This window comes from Mustelus asterias, chromosome 12, assembly GCF_964213995.1.
Source record: "Mustelus asterias chromosome 12, sMusAst1.hap1.1, whole genome shotgun sequence".
In the NCBI taxonomy this organism is placed as follows: Eukaryota; Metazoa; Chordata; class Chondrichthyes; order Carcharhiniformes; family Triakidae; genus Mustelus; species Mustelus asterias.
In genome coordinates, this window is record NC_135812.1 from 58,081,460 (window position 1) to 58,103,632 (window position 22,173).

Genomic DNA, 22,173 nt, shown 5'->3' on the forward strand with positions numbered 1-22,173 from the left:
CCTGGCTGATAGCCCTCGTGTAATGCCCCCCCCCCCCCCCCCCCCCCCCCCCCGGCCGCCCAGTTCAGTTAATTGCCTTAATGATGATCTCTCTGGTCTTGGCCAGGTGTGCGACTGGCTGTGAACCAAATCAGAGGCTGCCTTGGTGTAGTCCCAGTGGAGAGAGGGAAAGAGAGAGAGAGAGAGATCCTGTTCTCCAGGTTTGTCAAAATGCTGTGCTGCAGTGATCAAAGTCTTCTGTTTTTTGATAGTTTTCACTTTCAGCTGAAGCTCATCTTTGCTGAATCTCCTGTATTCTTTTTAAGATGTGAGGTAAACTTCCAGGAGGCAGGCCACTGAGTGCATTCTGTAGAAGGTTCCCATTGGAAGGCCAACATTGACAATTGCCGCCCACATTCGGAAACCATAAAACTTTCCTTCAAGGCCATTAGCAAAATGGGGTCGGGCTCCAAAAGCTGGCATGACCCAGAACTAAGGAAAGAAAAGTCAGAATTTTAAACCTTCTCTTAACTTCAGGGGAACATAGAACATAGAACAGTACAGCACAGAACAGCCCTTCGGCCCACGATGTTGTGCCGAGCATTATCTGAAACCAAGATCAAGCTATCCCACTCCCTATCATCCTGGTGTGCTCCATGTGCCTATCCAATAACCGCTTAAATGTTCCTAAAGTGTCTGACTCCACTATCACTGCAGGCAGTCCATTCCACACCCCAACCACTCTCTGCGTAAAGAACCTACCTCTGATATCCTTCCTGTATCTCCGACCACGAACCCTATAGTTATGCCCCCTTGTAATAGCTCCATCCACCCGAGGAAATAGTCTTTGAACATTCACTCTATCTATCCCCTTCATCATTTTATAAACCTCGATTAAGTCTCCCCTCAGCCTCCTCCGCTCCAGAGATAAGCCCTAGCTCCCTCAACCTTTCCTCATAAGACCTACCCTCCAAACCAGGCAGCATCCTGGTAAATCTCCTCTGCACTCTTTCCAGCGCTTCCACATCCTTCTTATAGTGAGGTGACCAGAACTGCACACAATATTCCAAATGTGGTCTCACCAAGGTCCTGTACAGTTGCAGCATAACCCCACGGCTCTTAAACTCCAACCCCCTGTTAATAAAAGCTAACACACTATAGGCCTTCTTCACAGCTCTATCCACTTGAGTGGCAACCTTTAGAGATCTGTGGATATGGACCCCAAGATCTCTCTGTTCCTCCACAGTCTTCAGAACCCTACCTTTGACCCTGTAATCCACATTTAAATTAGTCCTACCAAAATGAATCACCTCACATTTATCAGGGTTAAACTCCATTTGCCATTTTTCAGCCCAGCTTTGCATCCTATCTATGTCTCTTTGCAGCCTACAACAGCCCTCCACCTCATCCACTACTCCACCAATCTTGATGTCGTCAGCAAATTTACTGATCCATCCTTCAGCCCCCTCCTCTAAGTCATTAATAAAAATCACAAAGAGCAGAGGACCAAGCACTGATCCCTGCGGCACTCCGCTAGCAACCTGCCTCCAATCCGAAAATTTTCCATCCACCACCACCCTCTATCAGACAGCCAGTTACCTATCCAATCGGCCAACTTTCCCTCTATCCCACACCTCCTCACTTTCATCATAAGCCGACCATGGGGGACCTTATCAAACGCCTTACTAAAATCCATGTATATGACATCAACTGCCCTACCTTCATCAACACACTTAGTTACCTCCTCAAAAAATTCTATCAAATTTGTGAGGCACGACTTGCCCTTCACAAATCCGTGCTGACTATCCCGGATTGATCCGCATCTTTCTAAATGGTCGTAAATCCCATCTCTAAGGACCTTTTCCATCAATTTACCAACCACCGAAGTAAGACTAACCGGTTTATAATTACCAGGGTCATTTCTATTCCCTTTCTTAAACAGAGGAACAACATTCGCCACTCTCCAGTCCTCTGGCACCATCCCCGTGGACAGCGAGGACCCAAAGATCAAAGCCAAAGGCTCTGCAATCTCATCCCTTGCCTCCCAAAGAATCCTAGTCAAAGGGAACAAAGTCAAAGGTAAGTCCCGAGATGAAGACACTTTTCAATCTGCTTTCTAACCCACTAACCCATCGAGAAACAATCAACCTAATGGAATTTCTTGCAGACAGAGAGGTAACAGTGCCCACTGTCGTGTTTCTTTCCCTTGCTCAGAGCTTGCATTTATATAGCACCTTTAATGTCATAAGATATCCCGTGTTATCAGACGCGGACGAACACTGAGCCACATTAGGAGGTATTAGAGTAATTGACCATAAATGTGTCCATTTTAAGGAGGATCTTAAAGAAGGAGAGGGAGGTGGAGAGACTGAGAGGTTTAGCTGGGGAATTACAGAGCTCCATCCTGATGTTTGAGGGAATGGCTGCCAATGGGGAGGTGAAGGAAGTGGGGATTGGGCAACACTTCAAGAGGGCAGAGATCTTGAAGGAGTGTAGGAATGCAGGAGGTTACAGAGACAGGGAGGAACAAGGGGGACCAAGGAGGGAGAGAATTTTAAATGTGAGTTTTTGTCACACCGGAAGTCAATACAAGCAAATGAACTTGGGTAATTTGGGTAATTGGAGACTTGATGAATGTTAAGGTGCCGATTACAGAGTTTGAATGAACTGATGTTTACAGAAAGTGGAAATGAGAGGCTGGCTCGGAAATTTGCAGTTTGATGTAACAAAAGCTTAGATGAAAGTTTCAGCAGAAGGTGAAGTGAGATCGCGGTCAGAGACTGACAATGTTACAGAGAAGGACAAAACTGTCTTGGTGATGGATGGGATATGGAGTCCGAGGCGGATCTCATAGAGTCATAGAGGTTTACAGCATGGAAACAGGCCCTTCGGCCCAACTTGTCCACGCTGCCCTTTTTTTAATCACTAAGCTAGCCCCAATTGCCCACATTTGGCCCATATCCCTCTATACCCATCTTACCCATGTAACTGTCTAAATGCTTTTTAAAAGACAAAATTGTACCCGCCTCTAGTTACTAGTTGCTAACTGTCTGGTTCAGCCTCAGTAGCTGGGGGTAAGGTAAGCTGATGACGGATCAGTGTTTGGGAGGGAATTGTCTTCCCAAGGCTGGCTGAATGCTTGACTGAATCTGAGCATTCTTGTGCATTGCTGGCAGCAAGGCTTTGGATTCATTTGAGTTCAGGAAATTCTCCTGTTGATCTATTTCAGTAAAATATATTTGCAGCTTCCTGACGTAAACATTCCAACATGAGCTCATTGTTCCTCACACCTCAGCCACATAGAATGAATCACACGATTGGCAGCAATTCCCTCAAAATAGGCCCTAACTTGCACACGTCTTCCATGCCCAGGGCAGCACAGTGGCACAGTGGTTAGCACTGCTGCCTCACAGCGCCAGGGACCTGGGTTCAATTCCCAGCTTGGGTCACAGTTTGTGTGGAGTTTGTATGTTCTTCTCATTTCTGCATGGGTTTCCTCCGGGTGCTCCAGTTTCCTCCTACAGTCCAGGTTAGGTTGAACATAGAACATAACAGCGCAGTACAGGTCCTTCGGCCCTCGATGTTGCGCCGACCAGTGGTACCAATCTAAAGCCCCTCTAATCTACACTATTCCAATATCATCCATATGTTTATCCAATAACCACTTGAACGCTCTCAACGTTGACGAGTCCACCACTGCTGCAGGCAGGGCATTCCACGCCCTTACTACTCTCTGAGTAAAGAACCTACCTCTAACATCTGTCCTATATCTCTCACCCCTCAATTTAAAGCTATGTCCCCTCGTGCTAGCCAACACCATCCGAGGAAAAAGGCTCTCACTATCCACCCTATCTAATCCTCTGATCATCTTGTATGCCTCTATTAAGTCACCTCTTAACCTTCTTCTCTCTAACGAAAAAAACCTCAAGCCCCTCAGCCTTTCCTCATACGATTTTCCCACCATACCAGGCAACATCCTGGTAAATCTCCTCTGCACCCTTTCCAACACTTCCACATCTTTCCTATAATGCGGCGACCAGAACTGTACGCAATACTCCAAATGCGGCCGCACCAGAGTTTTGTACAGTTGCAGCATGACCTCCTGGCTCCGAAACTCAATCCCTCTACCAATAAAAGCTAATAATTAGCCATACTAAATTGACCCTTAGTGTCAAGGGGACTAGTGGGGTAAATACATGGGGTTGTGGGATAGGGCCTGGGTGGGATTGTTGTTGGTGCAGGCTCGATGGGCTGAATGGCACTGTAGAGATTCTATGATTCTATGTAGATTGGGATGTGGAAGCTGCATTGACTCCCCGCATGATTCTCTTCCAGCTTGGGAGAAGATTTCTCAGATTCCTTTCCAAATAAGCTGAAGGGTCTGATCTATGCCTCACTCCCTTAACCCTAAGCCTAACTCCTCACTCCCCTGCGCCAGGCTGCTATGGGCCCACCCTGTGGTTGGACTGCTGGACAGAGTGCTGTGCACAGCACTGACACATCAATTAACAGTTCAAAGGGTGACCAGTACAAATGGTGTGAGCTTTCTCTGATTGGATGCTTGGTTGTTAGTTACAATACATTGTAGATCCACACACTCCGGGGAAACACAACTCGCAACGAGTTCGGTCATAGGCGAAGGGTGAGCCCTAATTTCATAAACCCATTACTCCAACAACAAATGGAAACATTTAAGATAAGAATTATAAATCGGGCTATCTGGTGCTGGGTCCAGAACAAATGGGCAGAACATTTAAAATGAGAGCTAGGTCATTCAGGGTGATGTGGGGAAACACCTCTTCACGCTGAGGAGTGGAAATCCGGAACTTTCTCTCCTCTAAATAAGCTGCTGAGGGTCACTGGACAATTTCAATGGCAGGGTGCTGAATCCTTGTTGGGTAAAATAACAATGGATATGGAGCAAAATGGAGTTAAAGCATGGATTAACCATGATCAGGTGTGAGGGGCCAAATGGCCTTCTCCTGAGTCCCCATGTTGAGGAGGAGGAAGTCCCAATTCCTGAAAGAGTTTGGAAAGGTTCCTTCAGGATAATGTGCTTCATCCGTACCCCAACCAGATCAGATAAACTGAGCTTTTATCTCATTGCCTGTTTATGGGATCTTGCTGTGCATAAATGATCAGCCACGGTCACTTCCACAAGAGTGACCACAGTCCAGAAAACAATCTCACTGGCTCTCTCGAGGGCATGAACAGCCCATGATCTCAAACAAGAAACTACAAACAGTCATGAACGAAGCCCAGTTCGTCACACCAATCAGCCTCCCATCCATTGACTCTGTCTACACTTACTGCTGCCTCGGAAAAGCAGACAGCATAATCAAGGACCCTATGCACTCCGGACATTCTCTCTTCCACCTTCTTCCATTGGGAAAAAGATACAAAAGTTTGAGAACACATACCAACCGACTCAAGAACAGCTTCTTCCCTGCTGCCATCAGACTTTTGAATGGACCTACCTTATATTAAGTTGATCTTTCTCGTCACTCTAGCTATGACTGTAACACTACATTCTGCACCCTCTCCTTTCCCTCTCCCCTATGTACTCTATGAACGGTATGTCTGTATAACGTGCAAGAAACAATACTTCTCACTGTATACCAATACATGTGACAATAATAAATCAAATCAAATCAAACTTACAATAACATTGGCCAAGAGTAAAAATGAGGTAACCTCCTTCAGAATCCTTTGCTTGCAGCTGAGTTTATTGGCTGAGGCAGGGAGTTGATCTTCATGGATATTGTCCAGATTGCTTGAAACAGTTTCTTGATCATTGATGTCGCTGGTGCGGGTGGAGTGAGTTTGGGAAATGGTGCTCTGGATGTGGTGCATGATGGCAGCCCCAGGGAGGCACTGGGGGCTGTTCATATTGGTGAAAACCACACTGACGGAGTTCCTGAGGCCTGGGGAACATCCCTCCACAAGCGGTCGCCTACACAAACCTTCAGCAATGAAGGCATTTTGCAGGATGTGTTGACTGATTGTGAGGAGGGTGAAGAGGAGGCTCAGGACATTCAGCAGCTCAGGGGATTGTACAGATACTGTCGCTACAACACTGAAGTATGAGATGAGAAACTGGCCCAGAGCTGCTCCCAGCAGCAGCCCCACATCCAGACTCCGCACTGGGTTCTTGGCACTCTTCCTGCTCCTTTTCTCCAACCTGTAGACAAAGGAACCAATCAGGGGGCTGATGGACATCAGGGTGAGAGCCACTATGTTAAAGATGTAATAAGCAGTTAGAGCGCTGCTCTTCCTTCCTCCATCTCTCACTTCCACCTCATAGTTAATGAAGATGATCAGGCCAGTGAAGACCACAGCAAGCCCCAGCACTGGCCCAAGGACAATGCCATGAAAGTGAAACCTCAGCTTTCCATGTTGTTCGATATCATCGATCCATCTTCCGACATTCTTCCACATCACGTACAACATTGCGGAGGCCAGCAGGCTGTACTCGATGTTAAATGGGTACAGGAAGTAATAACCAGTCTGGAAGATGTGGCAGACATCAGTGGAGCACAAACATTCACCGTCCACAGCAGCTAAAGAACAAAGACACCACTTTTAGCACACAGATACTAGGATCACGCTGAAGGCAGTCAACTGAGATCCCAGGCACTTTAGTGATATTTACAAAGACAAACAGCTTTCTACAGTTGTTGTACAGTGCTGGTGGATACAGGTCTGTCACTGTATAAAACTGGGGTACAGTACTGGTGCGGACAGGTCTGTCACTAAATAGCACGGGTACGGTACTGGTGGCTTCAGGTCAGTCACTGTATAACACTGGGGTACAGTACTGATGGATATAGGTCTGTCACTGTATAACACTGGGGTACATACTGGTGGGGATGTGTCTGTCACTGTATTACACTGGGATAAAGTACTGGTGGGTACAGGTCTGTCACTGTATAACACGGGGGTACAGTACTGGTGGACACAAATAGTCACTGACTTCAGGAAGCGTAGTGGAGGACATGCCCCTGTCTACATCAATGGGGATGAAGTAGAAATGGTCGAGAGCTTTAAGTTTTTAGGTGTCCAGATCACCAACAACCTGTCCTGGTCCCTCCATGCCAACACTCTCGTTAAGAAAGCCCACCAATGACAATACTTTCTCAGAAGACTAAGGAAATTTGGCATGTCCACTATGACTACTCCAGTGCTATACAGTGACAGACCTGTACCCACCAGTACTGTACCCCAACTTTTACAGCTGCACCATAGAAAGCATTCTTTCCAGTTGTATCATAGCTTGGTATGGCTCCTGCTCTGCCCAAGGAACTACAAAGGGTTATGAACAAAGCCCAGCCCATCACTCAAACCAGCCACCCACCCATTGACTCCTGTCTACACTTGGAGAGGCAGCCAACATAATCAAGGACCTCACACACCCCGGACATACTCTCTTCCACCTTCCATCGGGAAAAAGATACAAAAGTCTGAGGACACGTACCACCTAACTCAAGAACAGCTCCTTCCCTGCTGCTGTCAGACGTCTGAATGGGCCTACCTCGCATTAAGTTGATCTTTCTCTACACCCTAACTATGACTATAACACTACATTCTGAACTCTTTCCTTTCCTTCCCTATGCACAGTATGCTTTGTCTGTATAGTGCGCAAGAAACAATGCTTTGCACTGTATACCAATACATGTGTCAATAATAAATCAAATCAAAGTCAAATCAGAGATCTGTCACTGTATAGCACTGGGATACAGTAACGGTGGGTACAGGTCTGTCACTGTATAACATGGGTACAGTACTGGTGGGTACAGGTCGGCCTCTCTATAACACTGGAATACAGTACTGGTGGGTACGGGGTCTGTCAGTATACAACTGGGGTACAGTTGTGGTGGGCACAGGTTTGTCCTTGTATAACAATGGGGTACAGTATTGGTGGGGATGCGTCTGTCACTGTATAACACTGGGGTACAGTACTGGTGGGGACAGGTTTGTCACTGTATAACACTGGGGTACAGTACTGGTGGGGATGAGTCTGTCACTGTATAACACTGGGGTACAGTACTGGTGGGGATGAGTCTGTCACTGTGTAACACTGAGGTACAGTACTGGTGGGGACAGGTCTGTCACTGTATAACACTGGGGTACAGTACTGGTGGGTACAGGTCTGTCACTGTGTAACACTGGGGTACAGTACTGGTGGGTACAGGTCTGTCACTGTGTAACACTGAGGTACAGTACTGGTGGGGACAGGTCTGTCACTGTATAACACTGGGGTACAGTACTGGTGGGTACAGGTCTGTCACTGTGTAACACTGGGGTACAGTACTGGTGGGTACAGGTCTGTCACTGTGTAACACTGGGGTACAGTACTGGTGGGTACAGGTCTGTCACTGTGTAACACTGAGGTACAGTACTGGTGGGGACAGGTCTGTCACTGTATAACACTGAGGTACAGTATTCACCTGTCATTGAAGTTCTGATAACACAAAGAGGAGTTTTAACCACTCGCCATGTTAAATAAGGTTTCTTTGGTGTTGACAATCAGGGTTTTGTGTTTGTTCTGAACATTGATGTGGCAACAGTTCAGTTCGATTACAGATCTTTATGACTTCCGCTCAATCATTTGAAGCGCTTGAATCTTGCTGACAACATCAGCTAAGCTCAGCTGATCTTAGTGCACAGAGTTATCAAACACTGTCACAACAAATTGATTGCATTTAATGATGACCTGATTGTAGATTGTCTGTCCCACCTGGTGTCCATTTCCTGCACCATCAGCAATGACCACGCCTGAGGCCAGCTGCCCCAATAATCCTTGGGTAGCAGCCGCATGTCGGAATATATTACAGACTAATATTCTTGGGACCTATCCAGCGCTGTATCTAACCCCGTGCTGTACCTGTCCTGGGAGTGTTTGATGGGGACAGTGTAGAGGGAGCTTTACTCTGTATCTAACCCCGTGCTGTACCTGTCCTGGGAGTGTTTGGTGGGGACATTGTGGAGGGAGGTTTACTTTTGTTGGTCGAGTGTTGGTTCCAGAATGGTCTGTCTTAAAGAAAACTCTGCAATTTTCTGTAGGTTAAATTTAAATCTTTATTAATGCCTAACACCATTTATACGTGTACGATTTGAATCTAGGAGTTGTATCCATTCTTAGGTCTATATACATCTCAATACCATACTGACCCCAGGTTTTTAAAGTTTATTCATTAGTGTCACAAGTAGGCTTACATTAACACTGCAATGAAGTTAGTGTGAAAATCACCTTGTCGCCACATTCCGGCGCCTGTTCGGGTACACTGAGGAAGAATTTAGCGTGGCCAATGCACCTAACCAGCACATCTTTCGGACTGTGGGAGGAAACCGGAGCACCTGGAGGAAACCCACGCAGACATGGGGAGAATGTGCAGACTCAGCACAGACAGTGACCCAAACCAGGGAATCGAACCCAGGTCCCTGGCGCAGTGAGGCGTTTGGTTCATGTGCTCTCTCACATCACTATGTGGGTGTTACTGAACTCAGTCCCACGTTAACCCTCTAAGTGCCGGGCCCTCAGACTACACTCTGCATCTAACGCGTGATGTATATGCCCCAATTGACGATATTGACACTGGACAGGATTTTCCCTTCTGGGCAGTACCTGCCCTCTGCCAGCGAGAATGGAGAATTTGGCACTCACCCAAAACAACCATTCACTGCAGCGGGACTGGAGAATCCCAGCCGCAGACGGGGGTTGGATGTTTCCAGCACCTGGTGTTTGAAATGAAACGTGCTTTCTCCCAGTGTTCAATCTCTGGATGGACAGAAAAAGGCCCCAGTGAACAGAGCAGAGATGAGACATTGTTCCATCGTGTGAGTGGATATTTACCTGTGAGGATCTGACTTTGGTTGTCTGGGTGTTTCTCACTTTCCACCCCAGTCTGATGGATGGACTCATCTGCTACTGCCGACATCCACAGCATTAAGTTACACACCAAGGAAATGGCCAATCCACACCTGTGTACAACACGGCTTTAAAGAATCAGTTTGTGGGCCAAGAATAACCTGTACACCTTCACCACGTTTCCCGAACAATGGAATATATTCAATTAATAAGCTGGATTTATAATTGCGTTGTTATATCGAGAAACAGCTCACTGGGCAACAGCTTCAAGTCAATAATGAAGATTTGAGCAAAGTCAGAGAGGTTGGAATCAGTGAGGAAGACACTGGTAAAGATTCTGAGCTTTAACGAGGGTTTAAAGGAGCAGGTCAGTTGGAGATGGAGAGGTTTGCGAAGTTCCTTCTCCCGTGACCTCTTGACTTCTGCCAGACTCTGACCAACAAGGAACGCAACTACAATTATGGCCACCATCATGGCCGTCTCCTTGGTAGACAGCAAATTCTGAACTCTGAACTCTGTCCAGACTTCCAGCTGATTTACCCTGGGATATTGGACAGATTCCAGTTGGAGAGTTCACAATCGTCTGTGATTGGTGATTATTCTGCTATCACCCAATGAAATGAAAGTTACTGAGCTAAGGGTAAAGTGCAGCTCCTCATTGGTCTGGGGCAGTGCTTGTGTAAACATTGAGAAATCAGATAGATGTGAATACAAAACTGCCGGCTAGATTGATCAGTTTATCCATATCCGCTGGGCTGTATCCACTGGGCTGTATCCGCTGGGCTGTATCCGCTGGGCTGTATCCACTGGGCTTGTATCTGCTGGGCTGTATCCGCAGGGCTGTATCCACTGGGCTGTGTCCGCTGGGCTGTATCAGCTGGGCTGTATCCGCTGGGCTGTATCCGCTGGGTTGTATCCGCTGGGCTGTATCTGCTGGGCTGTATCCGCTGGGCTGTATCCACTGGGCTGTATCCACTGGGCTTGTATCTGCTGGGCTGTATCCACTGGGCTCGTATCCGCTGGGCTGTATCTGCTGGGCTTGTATCCTCTGGGATTGTATCTGCTGGGCTTGTATAAGCTGGGCTGTATCCACTGGGCTGTATCCGCTGGACTGGTATCCGCTGGGCTTGTATTCGCTGGGCTGTATTCACTGGGCTGTATCCGTTGGGTTGTATTCGCTGGGCTTGTATCCGCTGGGCTGTATCTGCTGGGCTTATATCTGCTTGATTGTATCCGCTGGGCTTGTATAAACTGGGCTGGATCCGCTGGGCTGTATCTGCTGGGCTTGTATCCGCTGGGCTGTATCCACTGGGCTGTATCCGCTGGGCTGTATCCACTGGGCTGTATCCGCTGGGCTGTATCTACTGGGCTGTATCTGCTGGGCTTGTATCCACTGGGCTTGTATCTGCTGGGCTGTATCCGCTGGGCTGTATCCACTGGGCTGTATCCACTGGGCTGTATCCGCTGGGCTGTATCCGCTGGGCTGTATCTACTGGGCTGTATCTACTGGGCTCGTATCCACTGGGCTTGTATCTGCTGGGCTGTATCCGCTGGGCTGTATCTGCTGGGCTTGTATCCTCTGGGCTTGTATCCTCTGGGCTTGTATCCACTGGGCTTATATAAGCTGGGCTGTATCTGCTGGGCTGTATCCGCTGGGCCTGTATCCGCTGGGTTGTATCTGCTGGGCGTGTATCCTCTGGGCGTGTATCTGCTGTGCTTGTATAAGCTGGGTTGTATCCGCTGGGCTGTATCTGCTGGACTGGTATCCGCTGTGCTTGTATCTGCTGGGCTGTATTCACTGGGCTGTATCCGTTTGGTTGTATCTGCTGGGCTGTATCCACTGGGCTGTATCCGCTGGGCTGTATCAGCTGGGCTGTATCCACTGGGCTTGTATCTGCTGGGCTGTATCTGCTGGGCTGTATCCACTGGGCTGTATCCGCTGGGCTGTATCCGCTGGGCTGTATCCGCTGGGCAGTATCCGCTGGGCTGTGTCCGCTGGGCTGTATCCACTGGGCTTGTATCTGCTGGGCTGTATCCGCTGGGCTGTATCTGCTGGGCTGTATCTGCTGGGCTGTATCCACTGGGCTCGTATCCGCTGGGCTGTATCTGCTGGGCTTGTATCTTCTGGGCTTGTATCCTCTGGGCTTGTATCCACTGGGCTTATATAAGCTGGGCTGTATCTGCTGGGCAGTATCCGCTGGGCCTGTATCCGCTGGGCCTGTATCCGCTGGGCCTGTATCCGCTGGGTTGTATCTGCTGGGCATGTATCCTCTGGGCTTGTATCTGCTGGGCTTGTATAAGCTGGGCTGTATCCGCTGGGCTGTATCCGCTGGACTGGTATCCGCTGGGCTTGTATCCGCTGGGCTGTATCCGTTGGGTTGTATCCACTGGGCTGTATCTGCTGGGCTTGTATCTGCTTGATTGTATCCACTGGGCTTGTATAAGTTGGGCTGTATCCGCTGGGCTGTATCTGCTGGACTTGTATCCGCTGGGCTGTATCCGCTGGGCTGTATCCGCTGGGCTGTATCCGCTGGGCTGTATCCGCTGGGCTGTATCCGCTGGGCTGTATCCACTGGGCTTGTATCTGCTGGGCTGTATCCGCTGGGCTGTATCCGCTGGGCTGTATCCACTGGGCTGTATCCACTGGGCTGTATCCACTGGGCTGTATCTACTGGGCTTGTATCTGCTGGGCTGTATCCACTGGGCTCGTATGCGCTGGGCTGTATCTGCTGGGCTTGTATCCTCTGGGCTTGTATCCTCTGGGCTTGTATCCTCTGGGCTTGTATCCGCTGGGCTGTATCCGCTGGGCTGTATCCACTGGGCTGTATCCGTTGGGCTGTATTCGCTGGGCTTGTATCCGCTGGGCTGTATCTGCTGGGCTTGTATCCGCTGGGCTGTATCCGCTGGGCTTGTATCCGCTGGGCTGTATCCGCTGGGCTTGTATCCGCTGGGCTTGTATAAGCTGGGCTGTATCCGCTGGGTGTATCTGCTGGGCTTGTATCCGCTGGGCTGTGTCCACTGGACTGTATCCGCTGGCTTGATTGAAACATACAAGATCCGGAGGGGTATCGACTTGGTGGATGTGGAGAGGATGTTTCCTCTATGGGAGAATCTAGAACTAGAGGTCACTGTTTAAAAATAAGGGGTCACTCATTTAAGACAGAGATGAGGAAAAAGTGTTTCTCTCAGAGGGCGGTGAGTCTCTGGAACTCACTTCCTCAAAAGGCAGTGGGAGCGAAGACTTAGAATGTTTTTAAGGCAAAGCCAGATAGAGTTTTGATAAGCATGGGGGTGAAAGGTTATCAGGGGTTAAGCAGGAATGTGGAGTTGGGGTTACAATCAGATCAGCCATGATCTTACTGAATGGCAGAGCAGGCTCGAGGGGCTGAATGGCCTACTCCTGCTATTAACTCCTATGTTTGTATGCCATGTAAGGTCAGGCCCACCCAAATGTAATCATTCTGCTGGCATCTAACCACCTCACATTCATGGCTGAACTAATCCACAGCCTGACTAACCTGGCCTTAATACCAACCAAAGCAACACAGAAGAGCAAGTGAGTCCTGATTCACTGTCCTATTCAGGATCTGTAATCAGAAACACCAACTCAAAAGAATCCTCCCCTTGTCTTCAGTGCCTCCATTTTATTTGCTGGCCTAATTCACTGAGACCCATTCTCAGTTATTGAGTTAATATTTCATGTAGCTCCAGACTGGAGCCAACTTCACCTCTGTGAAGGCATGTGTGGACACCAGCCCGTGCTCCCTGACCTGGCAGTGACCTTTGACCAGGCCTTTCAGATCCAGTAGGGCAGTCTCCTCCCTGTCCCTGGACATAAAATTTCCTGCCCAGCAGAGACCACCTCAACCAGACATTCTGCTGGGAAAGAGGTGGCAGAGTGCCCATCTGACTTGGCTTTCTGAGTTCCATGTGATGCGCGATTAATCCACTCGGGAAGCTAGATCGTACCCGGGAATAAAGGCTTTTATTCGCAACAAGAATAGAGCATACTGCTTAACAATACTATCCCAGACTAAGGGCCACTAGGAAGTAGCAATGACCTTTATACTCCTATAAGAAGGCGGAGCCAAACGGAGTGTACCACAGAACAATGCTAACAGGTGGAACACCCCAACCCTAACCCCAACAGTAACAAGAGTAACATACGTACAAGTACCCATAGTGGTAACCATCTATGGTTCACCACATTCACCCTCCTTTAAAAACAAAGGCCGGTGGGGTAAGGAGACAATACGAACTGTCCATATGTTCACAAGTTCAGTCGTATCGGAGGTCCGCACCGTCTCTGCGACCTCCGCAGCACTGGCTCCAGTGCCGGTTCTGGTGACCGTGGTGACGACCCTCTCTCCGAGGTGGTGTCCAGTGACTCCCCTAGTTCCTCACGCACCTGTGGACCTCGAGTGGGCGACAATCTCCTGGACTCAGGCAAGCTGTACACGGGAGTAAGAGGATTAAGTGGAGGTCCCGATGCTGCCCGCGCCGTGTCAGGAGGGGAGAGAATGGGCAAAGGAATCCTAACCAGGGGTGCGGGAGTGACGGGGGTTTCCAGGTCCCTTGCAGGCGCCAGATCTCTGATAGAGACCGTGTCCTCTCGCCCGTCAGGATATGCCACATAGGCATATTGAGGGTTGGCGTGGAGGAGATGGACCTGTTCAACCAAAGGGTCGGACTTGCGGGCCCTAACATGCCGCCGCAGGAGGACAGGTCCTGAGTACGTCAACCAAGACGGCAGTGAGGTCCCAGAGGAAGACTTCCTGGGGAAGGTAAACATCCGCTCATGTGGGGTAGCGTTGGTTGCCGTACACAGGAGGGACCGGATTGAATGGAGCGCATCAGAAAGTACCTCTTGCCAACGGGAGACTGGAAGACCCCTCGACCTTAACACCAGTAAGACAGCCTTCCAGACTGTAGCGTTTTCTCTCTCGACCTGCCCGTTACCCTTGGGGTTGTAACTCGTAGTCCTACTTGAGGCAATTCCTTTAGAGAGCAGGTATTGCCTCAAGTCGTCGCTCATAAACGACGAACCCCTATCACTGTGGATATAACTGGGGTAGCCGAACAGGGTAAAAAGACTCCACAGGGCTTTGATGACCGTGGCAGCAGACATGTCAGAACAGGGGATGGCAAAGGGGAATCGGGTGTACTCGTCAACCACGTTGAGGAAATACACATTCCGATCTGTCGAAGGAAGGGGGCCCTTGAAATCGACACTCAGTCGTTCAAAAGGGCGAGTGGCCTTCATAGAAATCATAGAAAGAATCATAGAATCCCTACAGTGCAGAAGGAGGCCATTCGGCCCATCGAGTCTGCACCGACCACAATCCCACCCAGGCCCTACCCCCACATATTTTACCCACTAATCCCTCTAACCTACGCATCCCAGGACACTAAGGGGCAATTTTTTAACCTGGCCAATCAACCTAACCCGCACATCTTTGGACTGTGGGAGGAAACCGGAGCACCCGGAGGAAACCCACGCAGACACGAGGAGAATGTGCAAACTCCACACAGACAGCGACCCGAGCCGGGAATCGAACCCAGGACCCTGGAGCTGTGAAGCAGCAGTGCTAACCACTGTGCTACCGTGCCGGCCTTAATGAGGTGTGCCCTGTCAGGCCGGTAGAAGTGCGGCTTGCACTCTGCACATACCTGGCAGCTTCGAGTTATCGACCGGACATCTTCTATGGAGTAGGGCAGATACCGGGCCTTTACAAAATGGAAGAGCCGAGTGATCCCCGGATGGCAGAGATCATTGTGGAGGGCCTGTAGCCGGTCCTCCTGCACACTGGCACATGTTCCACGCGACAGGGCATCTGAGGGCTCATTGAGCTTCCCCGGACGGTACAATTAGCCTAACCTCAGTTGTTGGCAAAATTCTAGAATCCATCGTTAAGGATGAGATTTCTAAATTCTTGGAAGTGCAGGGTCGGATTAGGACAAGTCAGCATGGATTTAGTAAGGGGAGGTCGTGCCTGACAAACCTGTTAGAGTTCTTTGAAGAGATAACAAATAGGTTAGACCAAGGAGAGCCAATGGATGTTATCTATCTTGACTTCCAAAAGGCCTTTGACAAGGTGCCTCACGGGAGACTGCTGAGTAAAATAAGGGCCCATGGTATTCGAGGCAAGGTACTAACATGGATTGACGATTGGCTGTCAGACAGAAGGCAGAGAGTTGGGATAAAAGGTTCTTTCTCAGAATGGCAACCGGTGACAAGTGGTGTCCCGCAGGGTTCAGTGTTGGGGCCACAGCTGTTCTCTTTATATATTAACGATATAGATGACGGGACTGGGGGCATTCTGGCCAAGTTTGCCGATGATACAAAGATAGGTGGAGGGGCAGGTAGTATTGAGGAGGTGGGGAGGCTGCAGAAAGATTTAGACAGTTTAGGAGAGTGGTCCAAGAAGTGGCTGATGAAATTCAACGTGGGCAAGTGCGAGGTCTTGCACTTTGGAAAAAAGAATAGAGGCATGGACTATTTTCTAAACGGTGACAAAATTCATAATGCTAAAGTGCAAAGGGACTTGGGAGTCCTAGTCCAGGATTCTCTAAAGGTAAACTTGCAGGTTGAGTCCGTAATTAAGAAAGCAAATGTAATGTTGTCATTTATCTCAAGAGGCTTGGAATACAAAAGCAGGGATGTACTTCTGAGGCTTTATAAAGCACTGGTTAGGCCCCATTTGGAGTACTGTGAGCAATTTTGGGCCCCACACCTCAGGAAGGACATACTGGCACTGGAGCGGGTCCAGCGGAGATTCACACGGATGATCCCAGGAATGGTGGGCCTGACATACGATGAATGTCTGAGGATCGTGGGATTATATTCATTGGAGTTTAGGAGGTTGAGGGGAGATCTAATAGAAACTTACAAGATAATGAACGGCTTAGATAGGATGGACGTAGGGAAGTTGTTTCCATTAGCAGGGGAGACTAGGACGCGGGGGCACAGCCTTAGAATAAAAGGGAGTCACTTTAGAACAGAAATGAGGAGAAATTTCTTCAGCCAGAGAGTGGTAGGTCTGTGGAATTCATTGCCACAGAGGGCTGTGGAGGCCGAGACGTTGAGCGTCTTCAAGACAGAAATTGATAAATTCTTGATTTCTTGAGGAATTAAGGGCTATGGGGAGAGAGCGGGTAAATGGAGTTGAAATCAACCATGATTGAATGGTGGAGTGGACTCGATGGGCCGAATGGCCTTACTTCCGCTCCTATGTCTTATGGTCTTATGGTCTTACATGATATCATAGTTGTAGGTGGAGATTTCGATTCTCCACCTCAAGATTTTATCATTCTTAATTTTTCCCTTTAACGTGTTGTTGAACATGAAGGCCACGGACCGCTGGTCCGTGAGCAGGGTAAATCGTTTGCCAGCCAAATAATGGCGCCAATGCCGTACGGCCTCTGCAATGGCCTGAGCCTCTTTTTCCACCGAGGAGTGCCGAATTTCAGGGCCTTGGAGGGTGCGAGAGAAAAAGGCGACGGGCCTGCCCGCCTGGTTAAGTGTGGTGGCCAGGGAAAAATCAGATGCATCACTCTTCACCTGAAAGGGGATGGACTCATCAACAGCGTGCATCGTGGCTTTCGCGATGTCGGCTTTTATCCCTTCAAAGGCTAGGCGAGCCTCTGCTGTCAGGGGAAAGAGGTAGACTTTATGAGCGGACGGGCTTTGTCCGCGTAATTGGGAACCCACTGTGCATAATACGAGAAGAAGCCTAAGCATCTTCTCAGTGCTTTGATGCTAGTGGGTAGGGGAAGTTCAAGGAGGGGACGCATACGGTCTGGATCGGGGCCGATGACCCCATTTTCCACCACGTATCCGAGGATTGCTAGGCGGTGCTTGTTAAATACGCACTTCTCCCTGTTATAGGTCAGGTTCAGGCGAGACGCAGTGCGTAAAAACTTCTGGAGGTTGGCGTCGTGGTCCTGCTGGTCATGGCCGCAGATAGTGACGTTGTCCAGGTACGGGAAGGTAGCCCGTAGCCCGTTTTGGTCCACCATTCGGTCCATCTCACGCTGGAAGACCGAGACCCCATTAGTGACGCCGAAAGGGACTCTTAAGAAGTGGTAGAGACGGCCATCCGCCTCAAAGGCCGTGTATTTGCGGTCCTCTGGGCAAATGGGGAGCTGGTGGTAGGCTGACTTCAAGTCGATGGTGGAGAACACCCGGTACTGCGCAATCTGGTTGACCATGTCAGATATGCGCGGGAGAGGATACGCGTCCAGCTGCGTGTACCTATTAATGGTCTGACTATAGTCTATGAACATCCGGGGCTTGTCTCCAGTCTTGACCACCACGACTTGTGCTCTCCATGGGCTAGTGCTAGGTTGAATGACCCCTTCCCTGAGGAGCCGCTGAACTTCAGATCGAATAAAGATCCGATCATCAGCGTTGTAACGCCTGCTCTTAGTCGCGATGGGCTTGCAGCCTGGCACGAGACTTTCAAATAAGGAAGGCGGGGTAATTTTGAGTGTTGAGAGACTGCATGTGGAGCGCGCTGGACAATTTGGAGGCTGCTGTTCTCCCACTGAAAGTGGAGGGAGTGGTCCATCATACTGCAGGGTCACACTCTTCAGGTGGACCATAAAGTCTAGCCCCAGGAGTACCGGAGTGCAAAGGTGCGGTAACACGAGGAGCCTGAAGTTCTCGTAAACTGTGCCCTGCACCGTTAAGGTTACCACACAGCTCCCAAGAACAATAACAGATCGGGACCTCGACGCCATAGAGATTGTCTGCCTGACAGTTTGCACGCGGAGAGCGCACCGTTTCACTGTATCCGGATGGATGAAACTCTCCGTGCTCCCGCTGTCAAACAGGTAATGTGTCAGGCGCCCATTTACCTCTATGTCCATCATGGACTTGTCGAGTCTGTGAGGCTTGGCCTGGTCCAGGATGATTGACGCCACTGTTGGATCCCGAGTGTAACTGCAGGCAGCTGAGATAGTCGACGACGAGGACCCCTGCTGGTCTTCTGCGGCCGGTGTCGACCAAAATGGCTGCGCCCACGGATCGCACGTGGTCGATGGCGTTGAAAGCGGTGGCACCCGCAGGTCGCACGTGTCTTGCGTCGTCATCATCAGAAATGGCGGCGCCCGTGAATCACATGTGGTTGAAGACATCGACGAGGCCGGAGACGAGGAGATGGATCCTGGGGAGTCACACGCAGCACTGCTGGGCTTGGAAGGGGTCTTTGCTCGGCACACTTTTGCATAGTGCCCTTTCTTCCCACAAGCGGAGCAAAATACCGTCCTGGCCGGACATCTCTGACAAGGGTGCTTTGCCAATCCACAGAAATAGCACCGTGGGCCTCCTGGAGCTGCCACAGCCGTCAGGTCTGAAGTTGAGAGCATGATCGCGCAGTTCCTAGGAGCCGCCGGGTACAGTTGAGGCGGTGGCTGTACTTGCCACGATGTTCCCATGTGGTCGGTGGGGTAGGTTTCAAGACTTCTGGAGGCCGTTTCCATCGCATCAGCCAATTCTACCGTCTTAGCCAGGTCCAAGTTACCTTGCTCTAGCAGCCGCAGGCGAATATAGGATGAGCCGATTCCCGCCACGAATGCATCTCGGATCAGATCGTTGGTGTATTGAGTAGCCGACACCGGTTTGCAATCGCAGGCTCTGGCTCGCTGCTGAAGTTCGTGCAGGTTCTGTCCCGTCGTTTCGCCGGGCTGCCGCCGTCGAGTGGCTAATAGGTGATGAGCATGAATTTTGTTTGGCGGTTTATGGTACAGCTTCTTGAGTAATTCGATGGCCTCTTTGTAATCTTGGGAATCACGGATTGTTGCATACACAGTGTTGCTCACCGTTGCGTGGAGGACCCACAATCTGTCGGCGTCGGTCTGGACTGCTGTCGAGGCGTTAATGTAATCCTGGAAACACTTCAAACAATGGTCGAAAGTGTTCGCGCTCCCGCGGCACGCGGATCCAAGGTTAGCCAATCGGGTTTCAGCATCTGCTCCATTTTTTTTTAAACAAAATTTGTTGCGAATAAAATTGATGCGCGATTAATCCACTCGGGAGGCTAGATCGTACCCGGGAATAAAGGCTTTTATTCGCAACAAGAATAGAGCATACTGCTTAACAATACTATCCCAGACTAAGGGCCACTAGGAAGTAGCAGTGACCTTTATACTCCTATAAGAAGGCGGAGCCAAGCGGAGTGTACCACAGAACAATGCTAACAGGTGGAACACCCCAACCCTAACCCCAACAGTAACAAGAGTAACATATGTACAAGTACCCATAGTGGTAACCATCTATGGTTCAGTACCCATAGTAGTAACCATCTATGGTTCAGTACCCATAGTGGTAACCATCTGTGGTTCAGTACCCATAGTGATAACCATCTATGGTTCAGTACCCATAGTGATAACCATCTATGGTTCACCACACCATGGCCGCCAGGTGCTGAGGCCATGGCTGCAAACTGGGAGAATTATTGGATAGATTCCAAACAGCTCGCTCAGCCGCCCCCACAACTCAGGGAGCTGCCCCTTTGGCCCCTGATGATTCCTCATTGGACTCCGTGTCCAATGTATTGTCACCCCCGCGCATTGCAAACCCAATCACCAGGCATGCTGCATGCTGGCTTGACCTTCATTGGCCAGCCAGTGTAAATGCGAGGTGATGCATTTTGGTAGATTGAACCAGGGCAGGACTTACTCAGTTAATGGTAGGGCGTTGGGGAGAGTTACAGAACAAAGAGATCTAGGGGTACATGTTCATAGATCCTTGAAAGTGGAGTCACAGGTGGACAGAGTGGTGAAGAAGGCATTCGGCATGCTTGGTTTCATCGGTCAGAACATTGAATACAGGAGTTGGGACGTCTTGTTGAAGTTGTACAAGACATTGGTAAGGCCACACTGGGAATGCTGTCTGCAATTCTGCTCACCCTATTATAGAAAGGATATTATTAAACCAGAAAGAGTGCAGAAAAGATTTACTAGGATGCTACCGGGACTTGATGGATTGGGTTATAAGGAGAGGCTGAATAGACTGGGACTTTTTTCTCTGGAGCGAAGGAGGCTGAGGGGTGACCTTATAGAGGTCTATAAAATAATGAGGGGCATAGACAAGGTAGATAGTCAATATCTTTTCCCAAAGGTAGGGGAGTCTAAAACGAGAGGGCATAGGTTTAAGGTGAGAGGGGAGAGATACAAAAGTGTCCAGAGGGGCAATTTTTTCACACAGAGGGTGGTGAGTGTCTGGAACAAGCTGCCAGAGGTAGTAGTAGAGGCGGGTACAATTTTATCTTTTAAAAAGCATTTAGATAGTTACATGGGTACGATGGGTATAGATGGATATGGGCCAAATGCAGGCAATTGGGATTAGCTTAGGGGTTTTAAAACAAAAGGGCGGCATGGACAAGTTGGGCTGAAGGGCCTGTTTCCATGCTGTAAACCTCTGTGACTCTATGACTTTAATATGGCATTGGCAAAGCAATCTTGACCTGGAGTGACCTTTAACCTGCTTCTGGCCACGCCTATTTCAGGTGCACCCCGAGGATAAGGTTTAGGCCACTCAAGATTTGTTCACTTGATTTAAAATGCCTTTCCTATCATTTCCCATCTTGGTGATGTCCTGTGTCATGATCCTTGGTCCTGCACTCATGTGGCCCATCATTGACTGTGGATAGATACAAAAGGGACCTTACCAAAAACATTCTAACTGCCCAACCAGCGTGAAAATGGGAGAATCGAGCCGTTGTTTTGGGTGAGTTCAAAATCCAATCTTACCTCATTCTATGAAAAAAATAATGCAGGATATGTTTCTTGCCAGCAGGGGGATGGGCGGGGCCTAAACATGCTGAAGACTGGCAGCTTGCAACAGAGGGCGCAATTACACATGCTCAGATGTGTGCGTTAACACAGAGATCTATCAGTCACTGCTTCCCCCAGCTACCGCTGGCCATGCCTCCCAATCCCACCATCACGGGGCTCTGTGACCAATCCCCCCCTTGCATGGATTGCTCACCTCCCCCACATACGGACCAATTGATCATCACCCCTCCGAACAGACTGGCTGATCGCGTTTGCAAAGTTCGCCCCCAATGGGGCCGCCCTCTCAGGCCCCACCCCCTCCCAGTTGGCCTTGGTCCCTCAGGCTCCACCCCCTTGGCATTGCCTCCTCTGGATACCCAGGCCAATGATGGACTTATCTTCTTAATTCCATAAACCATTTGTCTTACTGACTAAACATCATTTGTACACAGCGATATTTCTCTGCCATATTTGTTTTAATGTGACATAGAAAGTGGAAAAGGCCATTCAGCCGCTAACCTGTTCCTCCAGTTAGTTAGGCCATTGCC

At 49.4% G+C, this 22,173-nt stretch overlaps 1 protein-coding gene across 1 annotated transcript in view; it reads right to left on the reverse strand.

Annotated features, from left to right (window-relative positions):
- Positions 1 to 300: 300 nt before the first annotated feature.
- The window catches only part of LOC144502028 (proton channel OTOP2-like), a 71,894-nt gene continuing 50,021 nt past the window's right edge, over positions 301 to 22,173 (reverse strand). Inside the window, exons 4-6 of the mRNA XM_078226042.1 lie at positions 9,833 to 9,960; positions 5,641 to 6,539; positions 301 to 471 (exon numbers count right to left, since the gene is read on the reverse strand). Coding sequence (XP_078082168.1) covers positions 301 to 471; positions 5,641 to 6,539; positions 9,833 to 9,960 — 1,198 coding nt within the window. The remainder of the gene's footprint in view (positions 472 to 5,640; positions 6,540 to 9,832; positions 9,961 to 22,173) is intronic.